The following is a 24,655-nucleotide window of genomic DNA, read 5'->3' as shown; positions in this document are numbered from 1 at the left end:
TGTTTTGGACCCTCCTGCTCCTTTGTAACTTATTCCCATGGTTGTCCTTACTGCATGTCAGTGTGTGTTCTCAGATGCTGCAATAACTCAATCATCTTTCCCTCTCTTCCCTCACAAACATTTCCTAGCTATCTGTAAGCCACTATTGAGACTTTTACACTATCAAACTCATACAAATTCTACAAGTGGCTGAAGATCTTACAATCAAAAAATGGCCTTACTTCTATCTTATTACGTATGGACATGACATAGAATTTATGAAGATGACGACTGTGAACCAGTCAGCAGCAGTACAATTATAAGGCTATCATGAATAACAATTATTAAAGATTTCATTTCAGCAGAACCCCAAGAATCATAATAAATACAGCCTCTTTCAAGCCATTATTTCAGATAAATTGCTGAATTTATTTCTTTGTATAAAGCACCTTCCATGCAAACTATATTCTCAGTATGCATTACAATACTTCATAAATATATTTTGGTACCTGTACTTCATAACATCTTCCCAGGGGAAACTAAGAAGGAACATTATTCTTGGTCAATGCAATGCTAGCTAATTGGAGGCACTGGCAGATGAAGGGATTTGCTCAGGATCATAGAGGGTCAGAACTGTAGTTAACAATGCTCAGGATCTCCCCTGTTTTTTGTTTTAGTTTAACCACTAGTTCACACCCTCCCTTCCTAACTACCTGAAACCAAAGGAGATTCTTCCAAAAGCACTGTACAGAGATTTAAGAAATCATTCTGCCACATTTTCACTTCTAACTCAAATCAGATCAAAATGCATGCAGCTGTGTACAATTTTAGACATGCCTGCTTATTACATCTATATACGAAGAAGCATATCATTGTGTACAGTCAGTTCATTAGAATAAAACAATATGTAAATACGTTTCTCCATTGCTATCAAGTAGCAGCTTCAAATATCAAACTGCCAAGAGTAACAGTCCAGGATTCCGCTGGATCTCTGCATTATAAACGTGAGGTTACAGGTCCAACTAAAGAAAGAGGCAGCTTCAGTTTTCTTGGTACATTCCTAGAATGTGGAACTAGTTGGCTTTGGAAACAAAGCAGCACTGGTTCTGGAAACAGAGTGTTTCTACTTCTGAACATCTTTATTAAGTTCTCAGCAAATTACAAATTAAACACTATTTGCTGTTTTAACTATTTTTAATTAAAAAAAACAAACCACAACAAAGCCCCCTCCCCCCCCCTATTGTTATGCTTTGTTCCCTACCCATAGCCTCCTTTGAGTAACTGCCTTGTGACCAAGATTCCCCCTTGCTGGGGGACGACTGGGCAGACTGTTTCTTCCCAGTCTTGTGCTGCTCTGTATTACCCCTCCAGTGATAGCTGCCCTCAGTGACACTTGCATGGCTTTCCTGCACTGCAGTGAGGTAGCCAGCAGTCAAGCTATGGCGCAGGCCCTGAGCAACTGGTGCTACAGTACAAATATTTGTTTGCACACTCTATATTCCATTTCCCAGGCCTCTGAAAAACATTTAACCAACGGCAGCATTTCACTTAGTGTTAGGAATCTCTTTTCTCTATTGTGCTGTATTAATTTTCAGAGGAGCACTGTTCCTGCCAGTCCAACATGGAGATGTCTTGAGGCTCCACAAAAAGATATGCAGAAGTGAATGGGAGATCATCAGGAATAGAACCGGAACAATAATCAGAAACCCACCCTCATAAAAAAACGACCTGAGTGTACAGCTGAAAGTCATGAGCAAAAACATGGGAACACTGCTATTGTCACATGAAAAACTGTGAGATGAGATTCGCCAGCCCGAGAACCATAAGGAAGACGTGAAAGACCAGCGTTGGCCACTTTAGTGTTCCAGTACGGTACAGAGAAATCAGGTGGATGAGAGCTGGATAAACAAAGACCAAGGCAAGACCACAGGTAGCTCCTGAATATCTGCAAAGAAATACAGACCTGTGTTACTTCCCTGTGTCTGATACAGTCCTGCCTTTAGAAATACCATTTACTAACACTAGCACTTGGGACCTAAAACAATATAACAGGAATTGAATTGGGCAGACTGAATGGGTCTTGTTGGGCTGGGCAACTTTGTTCCTCGTGGGCCACTAACCATTCAGATTTTCAGGATAACCTTAATGAATAGGCATAAAATAGATCTGCATACAAGTTTGGCAGTGAACATGCAAATCTACCAAAAGCATATTAGAGATATCCTGATTACCTGACTGGTTAAGGGCCCAAACTGGCTGTTTTCTGTTAGAGCTCAGCACTATTAATAGAGCCAAGCCTCACTCATATAGATGAATTTTTCTTACTTGGAAAGGGAGGGTGGAAGGATACCTGATCATAGAATCAGATCCCTTGTGTTTTTGTCAGTTTTTACTATTTTCATCCTCTTCCTCCTTCCTGCAAAGGACTTGGATGTGCATGAGACATTTTATTTAGCAAAGAGTGCTCCAGTTGCTTAGTAACTGCATCTGTTCCAACATATCTGCCAAGGTGGATATCCTGAGCAGCACAAGCTTCCCTCTGATCTTGTATAAACAAATAGTAAACTTTACTTCTTGGAGAGATCTGCCTGCTTATATTTGATCTCATTAGATGGATAAAGCATGGCTAAGGCAATGAAAGTGCAGTATGATAAGTGAGTTTACTGCATAGCCAGTCTTTATTCAACTTATAAGGAAACAAACAGTGTTCACTATATAGATCCACAATGTTACTGCAATATAATAGTGAGTTTTGGGCTGTATTGGAGTAAAAGGCATTCATGTGTGTAAAGAAACAAGAAGTATAACTCTTATTTACATTTCTCTACCTCAGTGAGATACTGACTGCTAACATGCCAAGCAAACAAAAGCCATTCCTGCTGCTGCTATCAGAGGCCAATGTCATAAGGTGTGGTAGACTGAGTGTACCTATTTATTCTCTTTTCTGTGCACAACTTTACTCATGGTTTAATAAGGATTTTAGTGCACACAATGTCTGTACATACAAACAGGAGTTAAAGCATATACAACAATTAGTACACTCCATGTAAATCCCATGTTAACGAAGGCATTAGTTATTGCTGCCCCTTGCAGGGAGGTGCATTAATGCCTTGAAGGCTTAATTCGTGTTTTCTTAATGCTGGAAAGTTAACTCATGGGTCAGAGGTAGAGGAAAATTAACTCACATTTTTAGGACTAGTGTTGATCTACAGTTCTGTGCCAACGTGGTTCTGAACCTAGATTTCCTGAGTGCAGGGTCATGGACTTGGGTCTCCCAGGTCCACAGTAGGCCACCGCTCCTCGGTATCCCATGTTGGGACCATAGTGACACAGCACCATAGATTAATACTAGGCCCAGAAATGTGAGTTTTCACTACTACACTTCTTACCCAGGTATTAAATTTCAAAACCTAAAGAGACAGGATTTGCTTTGGGGGTACCTAAGTCCAGGACCCTGAGTCAGAAATCCTCTGCCCCAGGACCCCTGAGCCAGAGGGATTCTACCCAGGGATTCCCAAATCAGAGACGCCAAATTGTGTTATGTGCAACCATTTATCATTATGTAAGCTCTTTGGGTCAGGCACTTTTTGCAGCAAAATTGTTACATGTACAACTGTCTATCATCTTTGGGGAAGGAACGTAAAATAGCACAATTGTCAGTATTGTGCAGCGCTCGCTGTATGCACAATTGTCTATCGCGGTTACCTCGTGCGTCTCTGGATATGCTTAAGACCTAGAAGAACATCTGGCAGCAGAACTGTTGATCAGGCAGGAGCTACCTGACATCAACATGATGGAGGGAGAAGGCGGGCCTTATGTAGTGAAGTGGAGAAGAATGAAACGACAGTTGTTCATATAGTGAGTTCTGCACGATGGTGACAATTGTATTACTATAAATGTCTTCCTTAAAGAGCTTACTTAACAATAGACAGTTGAACATATACCAATTCTGCTGCAAATTCTGACTGAGCTGGAGGCTTGAGTAGGAGGAAACTAAAACCAAAATAAAATTATACAAAAGCAAACAAGAAAATCTGATCTTCTGTGAAGTTGTTCTCGGATAAAAGATTCTGAAAATGCTATATAAAAATGAATACAATTTATACCTTATAATACCTCCAATATTAGGGTTGAATCTAGCCATTAAAACTCCAGCTCCCACCACTGCTACATTAAGAGCCAATACATGGAAAATGCTGCAAAGAGGAGATAAAAAAAATGACAAAAGCACCATCAACAACAAAACACATATACTGCAGCCTCCATAGTCTTACGATTTGTTTTGATAATACCTGCTGCGTGCTTTTGCAATGTTTTGCAAGTTGCTTCAGGTCGCACCAAGAGGACGGCAAACCATAAATTAAACTGAGCTCATACTCAGTGTGTGGTTTAACAGTGAAGGTCATTTAATTTTGGACACTAACTCAGTGACTCCAAAGTATTTATTTTGCACTCACTACACCCAGCTCAAGGATAAGTATCCTCCCCAAGAGAACACAAAGAACTACAGAGGAATGTGGAAAAAGGTCACCCCTGGCACACACTGGGCTCTGGAAGCGTGTCTATCCCCCCCACCTACAAAGGATCCGGCCCTGGGAGTAAGAGGGAATGTGAAAGGGCCGGCCGGTGAGAGGTTCCAGCCCCGAAGAGAAACAAATTCCTTTATGGCCCCACCCGGGCAGGAAAGGTGGGGCTACATTTATTTCCCTAGCAGGTGTGTGCAGGAGGGCTTTCATTTGATAAGAGATTCCTTTTATATTTGTTAGGTTACTTTATCTGAGACTGTGACCATTCAGGTGATTAGTAGTCTGCAATGGAAATGTATTATTATTCAGAAGCACTGAATCCTGAAGAGGAAGGGAACACCATGCAATTATGCCTACTATTTGATAAAAGGGTATCATTGCCAAACCAAAAGGTGGGTAAGTCTCAAATCCAAGTAAATTCCTACTTGTATCAAGGAGCTATGAAAAATCAATAAACATATCTGAAACAAACAAACAAAAAAAAAAACCCCCATTTCTTTTCTGTAAGATAGCTGAGTAGGTGAATTTTAATGTATTTACATGTTACAATAGTTAAAGACAAATGCAAACTCTGTAATAACAGAAACATAGAAATGACGGGAGAAAAGGACCCATGTTCATCCCGTCTGCCCAGCAAGTTTCCCATGGTAGTATCTGCCGTGCAGGTTACCCTCATGTATCAGTCAGTGCTGCTTGAGGTGCTTTGCTTATGAACTTGGCCGTAGAAGAAGTTCTGTTTTTTTCCTTAATGTCTGCTCATCAGTACCCCAGACTGTAAAAAAGTCATGGCTCATATGGGATGTCCCTGAATCCAAATAATTTCTCTTTCCTTTCAGCCCCCAGCCCCCTCTTTCAAAGCAGAGAGCAATGTTGCAGTTGCATCAAGGCTTATTGGTTAAGGGTAGTAATCCCAGGCCTTTTGTTAAGGGCAGTAACCACTGCATTGTGCTGGTTACCCCCATGCTCAGCAGTTCCTCAGACCGTAAAAGTCAGGGCCTTTGATGGTTGATATCTAAATCCAATTCCCCTTTTCTCTTGCCGTTGAAGCAGAGAGCAATGTTGGAGTGGCATCATAAGTATCAAGGTTTATTTGGTTAAGGGTAGTAAACGCCGCACCAGCAAGTTACCCCCATGCACGCTGTCTTCATTTCCTTTAGGATTTGGCCATAGAAGCAATCCTGTGCTTTTTCCCTTACGTCAGCATAACAGTATCCCAGCCCATGGAAATCAGGGCCCTCTGTTGTCATCTAAATAAAATTCCTCTTATCCCCCTGCTGTTTAAGCGGGGAACAATGATGCAGTTGCATTAAAAGGATCAAAGCAATAAGGTGAGGATGGCTCCTGGCTATTTATACACAGATTACCATGTTACTCCAGTGAAAGAACTGTACAGCTCAAAGTGCCAGCTGACTGCTCTCTGGATCACTAAGTTTACCTTGTGACAGTTTTTCTTGGGAATGTCATTACCATGACGTTCTCACACACTGAGTTTTGGCTAAAACCAATAAAACCAGGACATCGTCATTAACTAAGCTTCTCTCTGGAATTAATGGGGTGTATAGCAAAATTGCTTACCTTGTAATAGGTGTTATCCCAGGACAGCAGGATGTAGTCCTCACATATGGGTGACATCAGTAATGGAGCCCTATGTACGGAAAACTTCTGTAAAAGTTTCTATGAAACTTTTGACTGGCACCAGAGTGCCTACTGAGCATGCCCAGCATGTCATGATATTCCCTGCCACAGGGGTCTCCCTTTAGTCTTTGTTTGTAGCAAATAGCGTTAGCCAAAAATAAAATAATAAAACGTATCGGACCCAACTCCGCGGGGTGGCGGGTGGGTTTCGTGAGGACTACATCCTGCTGTCCTGGGATAACACCTATTACAAGGTAAGCAATTTTGCTTTATCCCAGGACAAGCAGGATGCTAGTCCTCACATATGGGTGATTAGCAAGCTAGAGGCTGATTCATTTTGTGCTGAAGCAACAGTGATGTAGTGTTGTTGAAATGAATCAGCCGAAGATCACAGCAGGTTGGATGTAGAAGGAGTTGGGATTAAACTGGAAACAAGTTCTTTAAAACAGATTGTCCATATGCTGAATCTTGTCTTCCCTCTTTGTCTAGACAGTAGTGAGCTGCAAAGGTGTGAAGAGAACTCCATGTTGCTGCTTTACAAATGTCCAGAATAGGTACAGAGCGAAGGTGTGCTACTGAGGTTGACATTGCTCTGACTGAATGTGCGTTTACTCGCCCTTGGAGAGTAAGGCCTGCTTTTTCATAACAAAATTGTATGCAATCTGCTAGCCAGTTTGACAGAGTATGCTTACCCACTGCTTTACCTGGTTTGTTTGGATCATAGGATACAAACAGCTGATTTGATTTTCTTTGGGCTGTAGTGCGGTTTAAATAGAAGGATAACGCACGTTTACAGTCCAAAGTGTGTAAGGCTCTCTCTCCCTGGTGAGAGTGAGGCCTAGGAAAGAATGTAGGTAAAACTATTGTTTGGTTTAAATGAAATTCCGTGACAACCTTAGGAAGGAATTTTGGATGTGTACGGAGGACTACTCTGTCATGAAGGAACTTCGTGAAGGGTTCGTAAGTTACTAGTGCCTGTAGTTCACTGACCCTTCTAGCTGATGTAATGGCTATGAGAAATACCGTTTTCCAAGTAAGGAATTTAAGGTCACAGGTATTTATGGGTTCAAAGGGAGAACGCATAAGCCTGGTTAAGACTACGTTCAGGTCCCATTGAATGCTTGGGGAATGAACTGGAGGTTTAATATGAGTTAGGCCTCTCATGAATTTACTGACGAGAGGTTGTGTGGAGACAGGCGCATCTCCTAGCTTGTTATGATAAGCTGAGATTGCACTTAAGTGTACCCTTACAGATGACGTCTTAAGACCAGAGTCTGAGAGATGGTAAAGGTAATCTAGTAGCGAGGTAGTGGAGCAAGTGAAAGGATCTAATTCTTTCTGAGTGCACCATAACGTAAACCTTTTCCATTTGTAGGAATAATTTTTTCTAGTGGAAGGTTTACGTGCAGCTATTAGTACCTGAGATATAGTGGTTGAAAGGTTGAATGGTTGTAAGATCAAGCTTTCAACATCCATGCTGTCAGGGACAGGGATTGAAGGTTGGGATGGCGCAACTGACCCTGTTCCTGAGTTATGAGATTGGGAGCTACTCCCAGGCGAATTGGATCCCTGACTGAGAGATCTAGCAGTGTGGGGAACCATACTTGTCGAGGCCAATATGGGGCTATGAGTATCATGGACCCCTTGTCCTGTTGTAGCTTTACTAATGTTTTGGTTATGAGCGGTATTGGTGGATACGCGTATAACAGGCCTGAGTTCCAATGGCGGGCAAACGCGTCCTTTGGTAAGCTGTTCTGCCGGAAGAGGAGAGAGCAGTAATTGTTCACTTTGTAGTTCAGATGTGACGCAAAGAGATCTATTGTTGGTTGACCCCAGCGTTGAAATATCTTGGTTGCTATCGCTGGGTCGACGGACCACTCGTGTGGTTGAAAGTGACGGCTGAGGCGATCCGCTACTGTGTTGTGGATGCCTGCTAGGTAGGTGGCCCGTAGTAGAATGGAGTGTGTTAGGGCCCAGTCCCATATTTGAGCTGCTTCCTGACAAAGGAGGTACGAGCCCGTACCACCCTGCTTGTTGATATACCACATGGCTACTGTGTTGTCCGTTTGGATCAGAACAGTCTTGTGTGAAAGGCAGTCCTTGAATGCACATAGAGCATAGCGTATAGCTCGAAGCTCCAGGAAATTTATCTGAAAGGAGGCTTCTTGCTTTGTCCACTTGCCCTGTGTTTTCAGATGAGCAATGTGCGCTCCCCATCCCAAGGTGGACGCATCTGTAGTTATAGTCACTTGTGGAACTGGTTGTTGGAAAGGTAGGCCTTTGAGCAAGTTGATTGGTGATGTCCACCAGAGAAGGGAAGACTTCAGCTCTGGTGTTATCTGGATGTGAGTGGTTGAATGGCTTGAATCCATTGAGATTTGAGTGTCCATTGCATTAGTCGCATGGTCAGTCTGGCCATGGGAGTGACGTGAACTGTTGAGGCCATGTGCCCGAGTAGGGTGAGGCACTGATGAGCTGTGACTGTATATTGATTGCGAATAGAATGTACTAGGAGAACGAGGGATTGAGCCCGGTCTTTCGGAAGAAAGGCCTTTGCTGTGATGGTGTTGAGATCTGCACCTATGAACTGCAACTGGTGAGATGGTGTGAGATGGGATTTGTCGTAACTGATGAGAAATCCCAAGGAGTGAAGCAATCTTATTGTGAGATGGAGAGAAGTGACAGCTCCGCTCTGTGTATGACTCTTGATGAGCCAATCGTCCAAGTAGGGGAACACATGCACTTGTTGCTTGTGAAGATGTGCCACCGCTACTGCTAGACATTTTGTGAACACTCGAGGTGCTGAGGCAAGGCCGAAAGGTAGCACCCTGTATTGGAAGTGTTGACCTTGTACCAGAAATCGTAGGAACTGTCGATGAGGTGGAAAAATGGGAATGTGAGCGTAAGCGTCTTGAAGATCCAGAGAGCAGAGCCAATCTCCTTTTTGAAGAAGAGGTAGCATGGTGCCTAAGGACACCATCCTGAATTTTTCCTTCTTTAAAAATTTGTTGAGATTTCTTAGGTCCAGGATAGGACGTAGACCCCCGGTTTTCTTTGGAATGAGGAAATATCGGGAGTAGAATCCTGTGCCCCACTGAGGCCTGGGAACTCTTTCGATGGCCCTGGCAGTCAGGAGGGTAGATAATTCTGCTTGCAGGATTGTGTAATGATGAGACACTGTCCAAGACGGAATAGGGGGATTGTCTTTTGGTACAGTGAGGAAGTCCAAGTGGTACCCCTGAGATATGATTGAGAGTACCCATTGGTCTGTAGTGATGGAGGTCCAAGTTTGAAGATGGTGAGCAACTCGGCCTCCAACCGGTACTTGTGGATAAGGATTTTGAGAATGACTCATGCCCTCTGGTTGTACTTCAAAATCCGGAAGTGGACGCCGCAGGCGGAGGTTGTTGAGGCCTAGCAGGTCTTTGGCGAGGCTGAGACCGTTGAGCAGGTCTTTGTTGTCTGGGCCTGGCTACTGGTGGATAATACCGCCTAGGGCGGTAATATGGCTTTCTTTGTTCCCTTCTTGGAGGCCTCCTTGAAGGTTGATGTACCTCTTGTGGCAGCTGAGAAAGCTGTTTTAGGGTTTCTGTATGGTCTTTGATGGTGGCCACCGCCTCCTTGACCTTATCGCCAAAGAGGTTCTCCCCTAAGCAAGGCAGGTCCGCCAAGCGCTCCTGTACCTCTGGTCTGAGCTCTGAAGATTTAAGCCAGGCCCATCTTCTCGCTGTTATTCCAGCTGCAGACAATCTGGAGGCTGTCTCGAATGAATCATACGTGGCCCGAACCTCGTGTTTCCCTGCCTCTAGGCCCTTATGTATGAGGGTTTGAAATCCTTCCTGAAGATGGTCAGGTAACTGCTGAGACAGGGATTCAACTTGCTTCCATAGGTCACGCTGGTATTGGTTCATAAAAAGCTGGTATGAATTTATCCTAGATACCAGCATAGCAGCTTGGAAGATTTTTCGACCAAGATTGTCCAAGAACCTGTTATCCTTTCCAGGAGGTATGGAGGCGTGTTGCTTTAATCTTTTGGCCTTCTTTTGGGCCGACTCGACCACCACTGATTGGTGCGGCAGTTGAGTTTTTTGGAACCCCGGGATGGGTTGTACTAGGTAAGTGGCATCCGCCCGCTTATTAACAGCTGCCACCGACCCAGGGTGTTCCCATATCCTGTACATAAGTTCTTGTAAAACTTCATGAACAGGAATCGCAAGAATTTCCTTGGGAGGGTCCACGAATTGAAGCACCTCCAAAGTTCTTTGCCTGCTGTCTACTTCAGAAATGAGAGAGAAAGGAATTGTTTGAGACATTTCCTTAATAAAGTTGGAGAAAGAGAGATCCTCCGGTGGTGACTTTCTTCTATCTTCTGGGGGAGAAGGCTCAGAAAGAAGGTCTTCATCCGAGGAGAATTCTTGGTCACTATCATCCAGAGGGTGCTCCAACGGCCTAGTAGGCTTAGCTGGCATTTCGGATAGTGGAGTTTGAGGTCTGAGGGGTGGCGGGACACCCGAGGGACCTGGTATTGGCTCTTGACTGTCATCTACATCTATAGGTTGTGGTAAAGATGAGAAGCAATGTATTAGTGAGTCCAGCTTGTCCATTAATGGTTGAAAAATGGACTCTTGAAAAGGCATCGAGGGTGCCATCGGGGTCGATGGCCGTGGTGGAATCGATGGTAACCGGGGAATCGGCAGTGCTGGATCCGGTGGTTGCGGCCTAGGTAGAACCGGTAATGGAATCGGCGCCATCGAGGAGAGCGGTGATTTCCTTGGCATCGGTAGTGAAGGAATCGGTGATGGAACCGGAGATCCTCCTATGACCGGTGTCGATGGCAGAACCGGAGTGGCAGGCCGTGGCATCGCCTCGATAAAGGCATCCTTAACCGCTTGACGTATGTAACTGTCAAGTTCCGCCCGCATGGATGATGCGAACAGAGCACCCATGGGGGGAGGCGGTGGCGGCGACAGTAGTACGACCTCAGGGCCCTGAGGAGGTACGATTCCTTCCGCCGGAATCGGCGAGGGTTGGCCTGTCGGTGGCTCGGAAGGCTTACTTTGGAGCCGAGCTTTCTTACTCGGTGCCCCGTCCTCCGTCGATGGCTCGCCGGGTATCGGAGCGGTGGTTGCTGTTTGCGGCCTGCGATGCCGATGGCGATGTTTATCTTTTTCGCGCCCTTTTTCGCTACTCGATGTGGACGCTCTGGACGATGGCGAGGGGGAGGAAAAGGGAGCGTCTCCCGACTCACCTGAGTGACGTTTCTTCAATACTACTTTCCTAATCGCCCCAGCCGGAGACGATTGTGTGGAAGTAGACGGAGCAGTAATCAGCTGTATCTTGAATAGTTGCTCCATTTTGTCCATCCGTAGACGTCGACCTTTCGAGGTCATCGTAGCGCATAAGGGACAATTTTTTACATCATGACCTTCACCAAGGCAAAGTACACAGTCTTGGTGAGGGTCTGTAATAGACATATTTCTCGCGCATTTCGGACATTTTTTAAAACCTGTAGCCATTTTGTGGCCGGACAGCCGTCGACGGCCTAGGACTCAGGTAAATTTTGTTTTTAATCAAAAAACGGAATGGAACCGCGAGAACGGTAAAAACTCACCGCGATGACTAAACTAAGGGAGACCCTTTGCGGTTGAAGTTTTTGAAGCTTTCCGTAAGGAAAAATATGTGGAGAATCCCACAGGACTCCTGATAACCGCGAGGCTAATTGCTTCGCGGAAAAAAGAAGACTAAAGGGAGACCCCTGTGGCAGGGAATATCATGACATGCTGGGCATGCTCAGTAGGCACTCTGGTGCCAGTCAAAAGTTTCATAGAAACTTTTACAGAAGTTTTCCGTACATAGGGCTCCATTACTGATGTCACCCATATGTGAGGACTAGCATCCTGCTTGTCCTGGGATAACTCTATTTTCAAAGGACAGGAACATGTCACGTCATGTCATTTAGGAGGAATGCCCTTTAACACAGCGTACCCTTTCATCGGTTGCTTTTCACGTATTATTCTGGACCTCCTGTGGGCTGCACATACACAGTAGTTTCCAAACCCGCCAGAATCATCACAGCTAGGGGAATCTTGCAGTTTACCATGCTCAAAAACAGGTTCTTTTTCTTACTGTTACCTGTAAACCCTGAAGTAGGAACAAATAACCAGCAGCAACCTTGGACATTTGATTTCCGGCTGCTTAATCATGCACAGTACTTGAATGACATGGGTTCTACAATTGTCTCTGTAAAATGGGAGTAAAACACTGTTGTCCTAGTCTTAAACAAAAACATGCCCTATGAGCTATCAGTATTCCTATCATAATGTAATGACATCTATAGCTGTACTGTGACTGGTGGAAGGGAGTCCCATAATGAATTTAAATGCAGCAAATTGGGAACTGGTACGTATTTTACATAAACCTGTAAAAAAGCAGTCTTTACCTGGGATAAGTTTTCCCAAAGACATGTCCCAACAGCTGGACTCGCATGAGGTAACAGAGCAAGGGGTAAACAGTTATCATTTGGAAGAGCAGGAAGATCCTTGCAACAAAGGACATGACATCATTGCTAGGAAAATTGTCTAGGAAATTCTAAAGTAGGAAATAAAAAACATCAGCTCTTACTAATGGTAACAATTCTATGTTTCTTTCACCAGTAATTGTACTTAACTTTATACCATCATAAATGTTTGTAAATTAAGGTTATCCCAGGGAAGCTCTCATTTCATGTCAAACAGTTTTGCGGATGGAATAGGTTAAAGCTTTAAGGCACACAGAAGACCTGTTCTGGGGACCACCTTTGGTTCTCCTCAAGCTAATGAGCTGAGGAACGCTGGAGCAAAGACTGACATACACATCTGCACTGGTGGGAATACTCACGGCCTCACTGCCAATTGTAGGCTAACAAGTATATAACTTTTATTCGCAGAGGTATGCTGTTAAATATTATTTGTATTAAGGAAAGAAAACGCTGAATCTCTTTCATATCCTTAGCATAGCTCCCAGATTCTCTATTTTTCAGTGCATTATTCACAAATTATCTTGTGGCTGTTCCATCACTCAGTCATTACAGGGTGCCCAGAACTGCATAATCTGAAATATCTCTGTCCTTGGTCAGGCTTCCCCTTTCCTCTTTAAATATAACCTGAAAAAGGGACCCAGTCTTTTTTATTTTTTAAATGTGCTAGCTTCTATATTTAGTACCTCTTCAGTATAACCAGTTTGATGATGCCATTAAATGAGGACCAACTCAAATCTTAATATTGGAATCAAAATGAACTGCAGTACATCTAAGGCTTCTATGCTTAGGTATAAATGTATTTTCTACTACTGGTACTAAACCTTTCTATAAGCACTAAACCTTTCTATAAGCACTACATGACATGTTCAGTTAATCAGGGGTCCAGCGAAAGTACAGAAAATCGGTGTTCATCAGTGTTTTTGTAGTGCAGTTACTATTGCTGGCTACCATTTCAAGCTGAATTAAATACATACATTTCTAAAACTGAGTCGTCGGCAAGGAAAAGGCTCACAAAGTGTGTGGAGAGCCTTTACGATATGTAAGAGTACAAAAGGAAGAGGTGTTTATCCAGCAAACACTATTTTTATTGCGTGGGGGGGGGGGGGGGGGGGGAGTATCAGTGTTTACTGGTGAAAACCTTGTCAGAAGCCCTAATTATGCCAAGTGGCTGCCACACTACAAATGTACAGAAATGACTAACTTACAAAAAACACTGGCAACAAATAAATCTAACATCTGTTTTTCAGATTAATGGAAGAGTGGCAACCTTGTCAAACTCTAAGATATTTTGAAGAATAAAACCAAGGCTTGCTTGACAATGCTGGTATCTACTTTTCTTGTTCCATCTTTGCTTGCTTTGAAGGATTTTTAAGATTTGGAGGGCTGTGCCTTTGTGCGAACTGTCTAGAGACAACAATTTCAGCTGAAAGTCTTTATGTGGCATCATCACACTGAAAACACGCCCTTCTTTACTATGCAATTAGTCACAGTAACCCCCAAAGAGGCACCACCTGAATATGCCAGCAGCTGAGGGGTTTACTACAGCCTTCTTAATGATATGACTGCAAGTAGGGTAGTTTGCTTTTTTTTTTTTGACCTGGCACTTTCCTCCCTCTTCTTTGTACTTCCAGCTCAGACGGAGACAGGCTGAGATCTGATGCCATGAGCCTTCATTCGTAACTTCCCAGCGATTTTTTCCCTCTACTGTATATCCACCACATCGCATCTAGTCCACTTACTGTAGTGACAGTCCTGGGCTTGGGGCCATGCACCGGGACTTGTTCCGAAACTGGCCAATAGGTGTCACTCTGAAGCAACGACTAGGATTCTCTCCCCTCCATTCCCCTCCACAGCAGCCCAGTCATAGCTGACCTGGGGACTGGAAAACCTGACTGGGAGATCAAACTGGGGATCTTCCACTAAGCCAGTGAGCCAACCATAGGTTTGTTTTTTTTTATTTAATGAATTATAATTTATATTTTAACTATCATTTTGATTAATATGTAATGGCTTTACATTTTCAAAAGCTTATTTGGGACTTAGGTGCCTAGATTTAGTGCACGTAAATTTATTATACACTTAAGTTTAAATGCCTTCAAGACTAAGGTTTTATTTTGTACACAGAGGTCCATTGTCAGCCGCCTTGCGGCTCAGCTAGTTAGCCGGATAAACATATCCGGTGCAGCTGGGCTGCTGAATATACCCAGCTTTCCTACGGGTCGACCAGAGTTAGCCGCATTGGTTAAGCAGCTAACTATAAATATTGGAATTAGCTGCATAACTTATGCAGCTAACTCTGGACTGCCCTGAAACCACTCCCACCCGCCCCTGGAACGCCACCTTCTTATCTGGCTAAGTTTTAACCACGTAATTAGTTACCTGACTAGAATTTAGCCAGATAAGGACTAAATATAGATGGGTAAGCCATTTAGATGGATAACTATTACATAATCCGTCTAATAAGAAAACTGGTTCTTACCTGATAATTTTCGTTCCTGTAGTACCACAGATCAGTCCAGACTCGTGGGTTTTGCCTCCCCTCCAGTAGATGGAGACAGAGAAAGTTTTGTCAGACTCTACCATATATGCCAAGGTGCCACCCACAGTCTGCCAGTATTACTCAGTGTCAAAGCAGAATGGATCAAAACCAAACTATATATATATATACACAGAAACCGTAAACTCAAACCAGATCACTAACCCCAACTGTGAACCAAACCCATTAAACAGGGTGAAAAGATTGATCTGCAGACCCGAAATAAATACAGAATGAGCGGATTCTCCATTACCTCTATGCAGAAAAACAAACAGGCGGGACTCTGGACTGATCCGTGGTACTACAGGAACGAAAATTATCAGGTAAGTACCCGGATCAGTCCAGACTCCTGGGTTGTACCACAGTGTTCCTTACCTGGGGTGGAATCCGGCACCCCTTTTCCAAATCCCCCTTTGCCTGGGGCATGGACATCCAGCCGGTAATGCCTCACAAAGGTATGCAAGGATTTCCATGTAGCCGCTCTGCAAATCTCCTGCGGTGAAATCTGTTGGCATTCCGCCCAAGAAGCCGCATGAGAACGGGTAGAATGTGCCCTAAGCCCCACCGGTAAGGGCCTACCACGTAGCAAATATGGCTGAAAGGGGCTACCAATTCAGCATTGGGCTAACTTAGTCTTAGACGCCAATTTACCCCTTTTTGGACTACTCCAGAGTACAAAGAGATGATCCGAGACCCGAAAGCTGATGGTAACTTCCAGATAACACAGTAAAGCCCTGCGAACATCTAACTTCTTTAAGTCCTTAAAAAGGGGATCCGACCGGTCCAGTTCTGAAAAGGATGGGAGCTCCACGGATTGATTCAAATGAAAGGAAGAAACTACCTTTGGAAGAAAGGAAGGAACTGTTCGTAAAGACACTCCAGAATCTGAAATCCTTAAGAAAGGTTCCCTGCATGATAAAGCCTGAAGCTCGGACACTCTACGAGCAGGGGAAATCGCCACTAGAAACACCACCTTCAACATGAGGTCTTTCAACTTTGCTTGCTTCAAAGGCTCAAAAGGTGCCGCACACAAAGCCGAAAGAACTAATTTTAAGTTCTAGGATGGACAAGGATGTCTCACCGGTGGATGTAAATGCTTCGCCCCCCAAAGGAAACGAGAAACATCAGGATGCGCGGCTAACGCTACCCCATGTACGGAACCGCGTAAACAACCAAGAGCTGCTACCTGTACCCTCAAGGAACTACACGATAAGCCCTTAGCTAACCCAGCTTGAAGGAAACACAATATCTAGCACCGACGCTTGGGTAGGAAGAATCCTTCGCTCGACACACCAAGACTTGAAGATCCTCCATACCTGGACATAAGACAGGGAAGTGGAAGTTTTATGTGACCTCAAAAGTGTAGCCACCACCGCGTCCAAATACCCCCCTGCCCTTCAGCTGCTGCTTCGCTAGAGAGAAGCGATTGGCCAGGTCGAAACAGACAGGCCCCTGGTGCAGCAGGTCCGGAAGCTCCGGAAACTGCAGAGGACCCGCCACTGCTAGATTGACCAGATCCGCAAACCATGGGGGGTGTGGCCATTCGGGAGCCACCAGAATTACTTCTGCCGGGTGAAGTTCTATTCACCTGAGCACTTTGCCTATGAGAGGCCAAGGCGGAACACGTAGAGCTATGCTGACCAGGTTGTGCTTGCCCAACTGATCAATTAGTGAGCTTCCGGCGCCACTGGCTGGCTTTTTGTCCTTCCTTGGCGATTGATGTAAGCCACAGTGGTCGCATTGTCAGACAGCACCCTGACCGACTTCCCTTTGAGGATCGGACAAAAGGCTTGCAACTCTAGACGTACTGCTCTCATCTCCAGACGACTGATGGACCACTGAGACTCCCTCCTGGGACCATTGGCCCTGCACGGACTTCCCGAGACAAACTTCTCCCCAACCGGAAAGACTCGCATCCGTGGTGACCGCCGTCCTCTCCGGAATCACAAAGGGAACCCCGTGACTCAAGTTGTTGGAGAGTAGCCACCAATCTAGACTGAACCGTGCAGATTCCCTCAGAGGCAGGGGTAGATGAAATTGTTCGGAAACGGGATTCCACCTGGAAAGCAACGCTGATTGTAAAGGCCGCATGTGCGCGAAGGCCCATGGAACCAGTTCCAGAGTAGACATCATGGATCCCAGGACCCGCAAGTAGTCCCAGACTTTTGGAGGATGCTTGGACAACAAGACTTGAATTTGACTTTGTAGCTTGAGGATGCGTTCGGTCGTCAGAAACACTCTGCCCTGCTGTGTATCGAATAGAGCCCCCAGGAACTCCAAAGACTGGGAGGGAGTTAGACGACGCTTGGCAAGGTTGACAACCCACCCGAGTGCTCTAATAGCTGAAGCACTCTGTGTATTGCTGAGTGGCAAATCACCTCCGACTTCGCTCGAATTAGCCAATCGTCCAAGTACGGATGTACCAACAATCTTTCCCTTGCAGAGCTGCGCTGCCACCACCACCATTATCTTGATGAACGTTCTGAGTGCTGTGGCAAGGCCGAATGGCAGAGCCTGAAACTGATAAGACGCCCTAGGATCAAAAACCTTAGGAACTTCTGGTGGTCAGCTCGGACGGCAATGTGTAAATACGCCTTCGTCAGATCCAGGGATGATAGGAACTCCCCCTGTCAAACTGAAGCAATGACTGACCGCCCGCAGTGTCTCCATGCAGAAGTAGGGGATCCGAAGACATTTTTTAACCCGCTTTAAATCAAGAATGGGCCGGAAGGTCCCTTCCTTCTTTGGTACCACAAAGTAGATGGAATAGTGTCCTTTTTGTTGTTCCATCGGAGGCACCAGCGTGATAGCTCAGAGGTCAAGAAGGCGCTGTAACATCTCCTTTACTGCCCACTGTTTTGCTGCATAGCCGCATGGGGAGACCAGGAACTGAGGATGGAGTCGACATGCAAAATCTAAAGCGTAGCCGTGTCTTATCACAGATAGAACCCACTGGTCCGAAGTGAGGTTGGTCCAACTCCTCGTAAAACAGAGACAGTCTGTCCCTGACGACTGGAACCGAAGAATGGACCGGCCGCCCATCATTGTGAAGGTTTACCTTCCTGTGTGGACTGTGTGTTACCAGGCCTAATGAAGCGCCGTCCACAAAAGGACTGAGACCACGACTGATGTCTGCCAGAATTCTGCCGAAAGGAGGAAGAAGAGCTTCGGGGCTCTCGTGGCCTTCGATTCCCACGAAAGCGAGATCTAGAAGAAAAGGATCCTCTAGACCAGACCTGGGCAAGGGGCGGCCCGCGGGCTGAATCCGGCCCGCCTACGGTCTGAATCCGGCCCGCCCACTGCTGAGAGCAGACGGGGAATGAGGCACTGCTGCCTTCCCTTGCAGAGGGAAGGCAGCAGTTCATTCTCCGCTCCCTCGCTCCCCGATTGGCCGGCCAATCGGGGAGAGAGGGAGCGGAGAATGAACTGGTTTTTTTTTTTTTACAGTGTCCGGGGGGGGGGGGGGGGGGAGTGACTCGAGCGAAGACACGCTGTCCGATTGGCCGGTGCTGGGCAAGCCTTGCCCAGCACCGGCCAATCGGGCAGCGTGTCTTCGCTCGAGTTTCTTTCCTACATATGTCACGGAGTTTTTTGCCGGTCCGTGGCGCGCGCTCCCGGTCTCTCCCGCTGCCATTGCCGCTGGGCTGTCAGCACGTTCAAGCCCAGTGGAAATGGCAGCGGTGTTGGAAGAAGCTGTGGCACCCGCGGCTGGCCTTTTCTTCTTCCCGCGCCTGCCCCCCCCCTCCCGTGACCTGAAACAGGAAGTGATACACGGAGCGGTGCGCGGGAAGGAGAAAGAGCCGTGCCGCGTTGGCTGCAGCATCGGCCCCCGAGCAATTGAACCAGCCGGCAATCGAGAAGAGTCAGCAGCATGAGCCTCCCGCGGCCGAAGGGATTCTTCTTTCTTGGCCTGCGGGGGCTCATGCTGCTGACTCCTTTCTCGATTGCCGGCTGGTTCAATTGCTCGGGGACCGACGCTGCAGCCGACGCGGCACGGCTCTTTCTCCTTCCCGCGCACCGCTCCGTGTATCACTTCCTGTTTCGGGTCACGGGAGGGGGGCGCGGGAAGAAGAAAAGGCCAGCCGCGGGTGCCACAGCTTCTTCCAACACCGCTGCCGTTCCCACTGGGCTTGAACGTGCTGACAGCCCAGCGGCAACGGCAGCGGGAGAGACCGGGAGCGCGCGCTGCGGACCGGCAAAAAACTCCGTGACATATGTAGGGGGAAGAGGAAGTGAGTAAGAGAGAGTGAGAAGCAGCCAGCCAGCCTGTGTGTGATTGAGTGGTCAGAGAGCTGATGTGTGTGTATGTGAGAGACAATGAAAGTGATTGCTCAGGGAGATGACTGATGTGTATGTGAGAGTGTGAGGCATTAGTCAGGGAGGTGACTGATGTGTGTGAGAGAAAAAGCATGGAAGTGAGAAGTCTGGGTATGTGGGAAAGCATGAGCATAAGAAGCCTGGAGTTGTGGGAGTGAGAAACCTGGGTGAGTGTGCATGAGAGAGAGAGACTGCTTGGTAAGGTGACTGTGTGTGTGAGAGAAAAGACTGGTGTGTGTGAATGTGAGAGAATGTGATTCAGGGAATGAGAAGCCTGTGCACGTGGAGAGTGAGCATGGAAATGAGAGAGACTGGTGTGTGTGTAACAGAGAGAAAGTGATTATGGGAATGAGAAGCCTGTGCATGTGAAGAGAGTGAGCATGAGAGTGAGAAACCTGGGTGTGTGTGAGACACAGCATGGGAGGGAGAAGCCTGTATATCTGAAAGAGAACTTGGGAGTGGGAAGCCTGTGTGTGTGTGTATGCATGAGCGAGATCAGGTGACTGGTGTGTGTGTGTGTGTGTGTGTGTGTGAGAGAGAGAGAGAAAAAGTGATTATGGGAATGAGAAGCCTGTGCATGTGAAGAGTGAGCATGGGAGTGAGAAACCCGGGTGTGTGTGAGACATCATGGGAGGGAGAAGCCGGTATATCTGAAAGAGAACATGGGAGTGAGAGACTGGTGTGTGTGTGTGTGAGAGAGAGAGAAAGAAAGTGATTTTGGGAATGAGAAGCCTTTGCATGTGGAGAGAACAAGCATGGGAGTGAGAGACTGGTGAGTGAGTGTGTGTGTGTGTGTGTGAGAGAGACAGAGAAAGTGATTATGAGAGTGAGAAGACCATATATGCAAGTAGAACACGGGAGTGGGAAGCCTGTGTGTGTGTGTGTGTGTGTGTGTGTGTGTGTGTGTGTATGGCATGAGAGAAACTGTTCAGGAAGGTGACTGGTGTGTGTGTGCCAAAGACTGTTTGGGAGATGATTGGTGTGTGAGAGACCGAAACTGGTCATGGGGGCATGACTGGTATGGTGTGTGTGTGAGAGACATGGGCACTAAGGAAGAGGACCATAAGTATAGAGCTTAGCTTCTACTGCTGCTTCTGGTGTGTGCCATGGCCTGCAGGGAAGGGGAGTAGGAGAGCTGCTGGAGGGGGTAAGTAAAGGTGGCTTTAAGTTTATTTTTCTTGACTGCCATTTTAATTGTGTGATGTCTGCTTTTTTGAAATATTTTATTGGTGTTTGGAGAATGTTTAATAGTTTTTATGAGTTTTTAATTGTTGGATGTTATTCTGTTCATAGCTGTTTAGAAACATTTATTCTGCTTATTAGTATAGTTTTACAATTATTTCTGTTTGGGGATCTATAGCTGCTTGTTAGTTCTGTTTTCCTAATAAGAGGTGTATTGGTGTTTAGGGTCTGATGTAATATTTGTAGTGTTGCCTTTTCATAGATAGGGTTGCTACTTTTTGAGTGTACTCCATAATACGGGTGTAACTGTGTGCGGATTAGTTTATGTGCATTACTACAGATCCTGGGAGTATGTTAGGTCGGTTCTGTGTCTGTTACCGAGATGAGATATTTTGCTAGCATGTAAGCGTTTGTATCGGTCTTATTTGTTGTGTTTTCTCAGAGGACATACATTGGTGGTAAACTGCTGTCTTTTCATAAGTAGGGCTATTGAGAACTGAGTTAATTATATTAGTCCGGCCCTCTAAAACCATCCCAATTTCTCATGCGGCCCCATGGGAAAATTAATTGCCCACCCCTGCTCTAGACCATGGTCTGTCCTCAGTCAGTCGATGAATCTTATTCTCGCCCAAGGACTGAATCATGTCCTCCAGCTCCTTTCCAAACAGGAGTTTGCCCTTAAAAGGCAGGGACCCCAACTTGGATTTTGAAGAAACATCTGCAGCCCAGTTCCTGCCATAACAATTTGCGCGCCGAGACAGCGGAAACCAAGGACCTAGCAGATGTCCGTAAAAGGTCATATTGGGCATCTGCACTATAAGCATTGACATCTTCAAGTCGCCCTGCCTGAAGAGCTTCATCTTCAGAAAGTGAGTCATTGGCCTGTAGCTGTTGCACCCAGCATAGGCCCACTCTCAATGAAAAATTGCTACACATCGCTGCTTGGACTCCCAGCGCTGAGACCTCGAAGATCTTTTTAAGCCGCAGCTCCAGCTTTCGATCCTGCAAATCCTTAAGGGCTGTCGATCCAGTGACTGGGATAGTGGTCTTCTTAGTGACCGCTGACACTGCCACATCGACCTTGGGAACCCGAAAAATCTCCAACGCTTCCTCCGGCAGAGGATAGAGCTTGACCATCGCTTTGGTGACTTTCAACCCCAAATCTGGGGTGTCCCATTCCCTGAAAAGCAGGTCAGTAGCTGAGAAATGGAAAGGGAAAGGCATAGGAAGACCCCTCAGGCCCAATAAGACAGGATCCATAGAACCTAAGCAAGATTCTTCCTGTGGAGCATTAATCCCCAATTCCCCCAAAATAGCGGGAATGAGTGGACCTAGCTCTTCCTTTCTAAATAAGAGGGCTACCTTTGGGTTGTCTCTCTCGATGACCTGGGATTCACGAGCAGCACCTTGGGGCTGGTCGCCATCGCCCTCCACCCCCCTCGGGGGTTGGGCTGGAGGGTCCGGCCCATCCGGATCCGCTGCATCCAAAGACGTGTCCATGTCATCCTGTGGCACCATGGTCCTTAAAGGGCGCTTTGCTTTTGAGGACCCCCCTATCCCCTCAGACATGGGCCACTTTTTGGCCTTGGAAGGTGGATTAGAGACAGCCGCCCTCTCAGCAGACTGCTTTTTGCTGGTCCTTCTGGCCTTAAAGGCCTTATGCATTAATAAAATAAACTCTGAAGAAAATGATGAAGAAGATTCCTCCAAATCTGTCCCAGTATTATCTCCTTGTGTATTTGAGCCAGCACGCATCAGTGATTTAGGACGTGGAGCAGGTTGCTAGGGAGACAACGGGGGCGGGAGATTCTCCTCTCCCATCGTGAGCTGTGCCACTGAAGAAAAGGATCCTAAAATGGCGCCGTTTTCCACCCTTAGCGGGAATGCACAGGGGGAGGGAGCCGGCAGGCTTCCGAACGCGAGCAAAACAGATGCCCCTCGCAGCACTACCTCCCTGAACGCCGCGGAGGTTCCCTCGCCTCCAGGGAGGCGAGCGGAGCACAAACTATCCCTGGAGAGACGCGCGACACGACGCTCATCTCGGCATGAGGCAACAAAGAAAAGCAGCGAAAACTGTAAACAAAAAAAGAAGCGCTACCCCTTCAGTCGCAGCAGAAAGGTAAAGGAGAGCCTGAGCCGCAGAACTTCTTTTTTTTTTTTAAACTTCACACCTGCCCGATCAAATCCTGGTCCTGCTTGTAGGCTGGCTTGCTGGGGTGAGTGATCCGGGCTCCCCGGTATCACCCCAGGCATTGCTGCCTCACAATGGTAAAAAAGGGCCCTCGACCCTTAACTGCAGCTGCCTCAAAACATGGGGGGGGATGGTCCCCTCAGGACCCGACAAACTCCCTGGGAGGCTGAAGGACTCTGTCCGTCTTCCTTCTCAGTTGGTGTTTTGTTTTTTTTTAAACCCTATCAGACTAAGGCTATTCTATCTCTACCAAGTAACCAGAGCTTTTAAACTTTGTGATCTTTGCAGTTATGTTGTTCCGATATTGATCCAACATTTATGTTCATCAAGTTTCTTATCAAAATCTTCAAATTTGTTGATTGCTTCTAATGTCTCCTGGATTTGTGTACTGATCTCTTCTGTATGTTTCTGTACACGATTGATAATTAATAACATCAAGTCCAGGGAACATTTGAGGATCGCTATCCATGTATCCACAAATTCCATGTCATCGGAGAATAACATCGGTTCTTTTTGTATTCTTAAGCCTCGTAGGATGATTTGATGTTTTACATATTCAACCAATGTGACCCCGTGTAACTGAGTCCTTATCAATTTTTTGTTAAGTTTTGCATATTCATCCCAACTGCCACTATTAGTGTTCTCTAGGGTTTCTGAAAATAAAGATGCCTGTTTCTTTATGTTCGCAATCTGGTCTTCTGTAAAACTGAATGTATTCTTCCAACTCTCCGTGGTTCCCACTTAAAAAATAGCGGTACCAAAATATCTGACAAAATATAAGCAGCGGGAAGTGATTATATTTTGCAATAGTGCAGTCATACTAGGGGGTTTATTAAAAAAAAAGAGTTTTTCATGGGCATACAATTCAAGAAAGCACAGAGGATCCTTTGTTGTGAAAAAGTACACAGAAAGCTAGAGATCGACTGGAGTTAATGGCACTGCAATAGAAATTAAATAGGCTAGATTAGATAGGCCCTATGGTCCTCATATTCAGTGTTTCTATGAATAAGGAACATTTTTTGAACAAGGTCCTAAATGATAAATTGATGGCAACTTGTAAAAACATTGATGAGTCTTCTTCTGTATTGTGACAGAAAAGACACCAAGGCAACTAGTATGTGATGCATTCAAACACAGACATGCTGGAAGAATCTGAGGCAGGCACAAGCAGAACATGTGACCAGTTTGAACATTTATTTTGAAAGAACTGGTTTGAATTCAATTTTTATGTGCAGTTGTAAAACTATCTATAAAATAATGTACTTTTTTACCTGTTGAATGCACTCTTTGGACAATGGGGGAGAAGGAAATGCAGCAAATATCATAGCACCAACATAGAGATATGTTAATCCCACCAGAAAATAGGCAATAGAAAGGTCTCTGACCTGAAAATACATAATGAAAGTATTATATGTTTTGTGCTAATAACATTCAAAGCAGCCAGTAGCATACTAAACTTATGCCTTAGAATGAATTCACTGGTAGGTTTGTATACACTAATACAGAGGTGTTCTCCATGTTGAGGGGGTTAGAAAAGTGTTTTTTTTTTTTCATTGTTGCCTTTTCTTGAATAAGCACATACAGAAAACTGACAGGAAGTCAGAAGACAACTGTATTTAATAGAGTCCGGGTCATCTTTCAACTTAACTAGGTACCAGCTTTTCACTGTTTGAGAAGGAAGCCAGTTATAACATGAAAGTTATAGTCTCATTGGTAGATTTACCACTCTCAAATTCCCATTCCTAAAATGTATTAAGTGTTCTGCGATTGAT

At 45.7% G+C, this 24,655-nt stretch overlaps 1 protein-coding gene across 11 annotated transcripts in view; it reads right to left on the bottom strand.

Moving 5' to 3' along the window:
* Nucleotides 1-393: 393 nt before the first annotated feature.
* SLC38A9 (solute carrier family 38 member 9) overlaps nt 394-24,655 on the bottom strand; it is a 218,863-nt gene continuing 194,601 nt past the window's right edge. For 9 of the 11 annotated variants that reach the window (XM_029577143.1, XM_029577180.1, XM_029577135.1 and 6 more), the window contains 4 exons: nt 24,155-24,268; nt 12,580-12,728; nt 4,086-4,175; nt 394-1,924 (listed from right to left, as the gene is read on the bottom strand). In XM_029577143.1, the coding sequence (XP_029433003.1) occupies nt 1,759-1,924; nt 4,086-4,175; nt 12,580-12,728; nt 24,155-24,268 (519 nt within the window). In that variant the 3' untranslated portion in view covers nt 394-1,758. The remainder of the gene's footprint in view (nt 1,925-4,085; nt 4,176-12,579; nt 12,729-24,154; nt 24,269-24,655) is intronic. The other 2 variants (XM_029577187.1, XM_029577153.1) reach the window with 1 other exon arrangement.

Source organism: Rhinatrema bivittatum, chromosome 1 (genome assembly GCF_901001135.1).
Source record: "Rhinatrema bivittatum chromosome 1, aRhiBiv1.1, whole genome shotgun sequence".
Taxonomy (NCBI): Eukaryota; Metazoa; Chordata; class Amphibia; order Gymnophiona; family Rhinatrematidae; genus Rhinatrema; species Rhinatrema bivittatum.
Note: the sequence above shows the minus strand (reverse complement) of the source record. Positions and strands in the feature narration are given on the sequence as shown.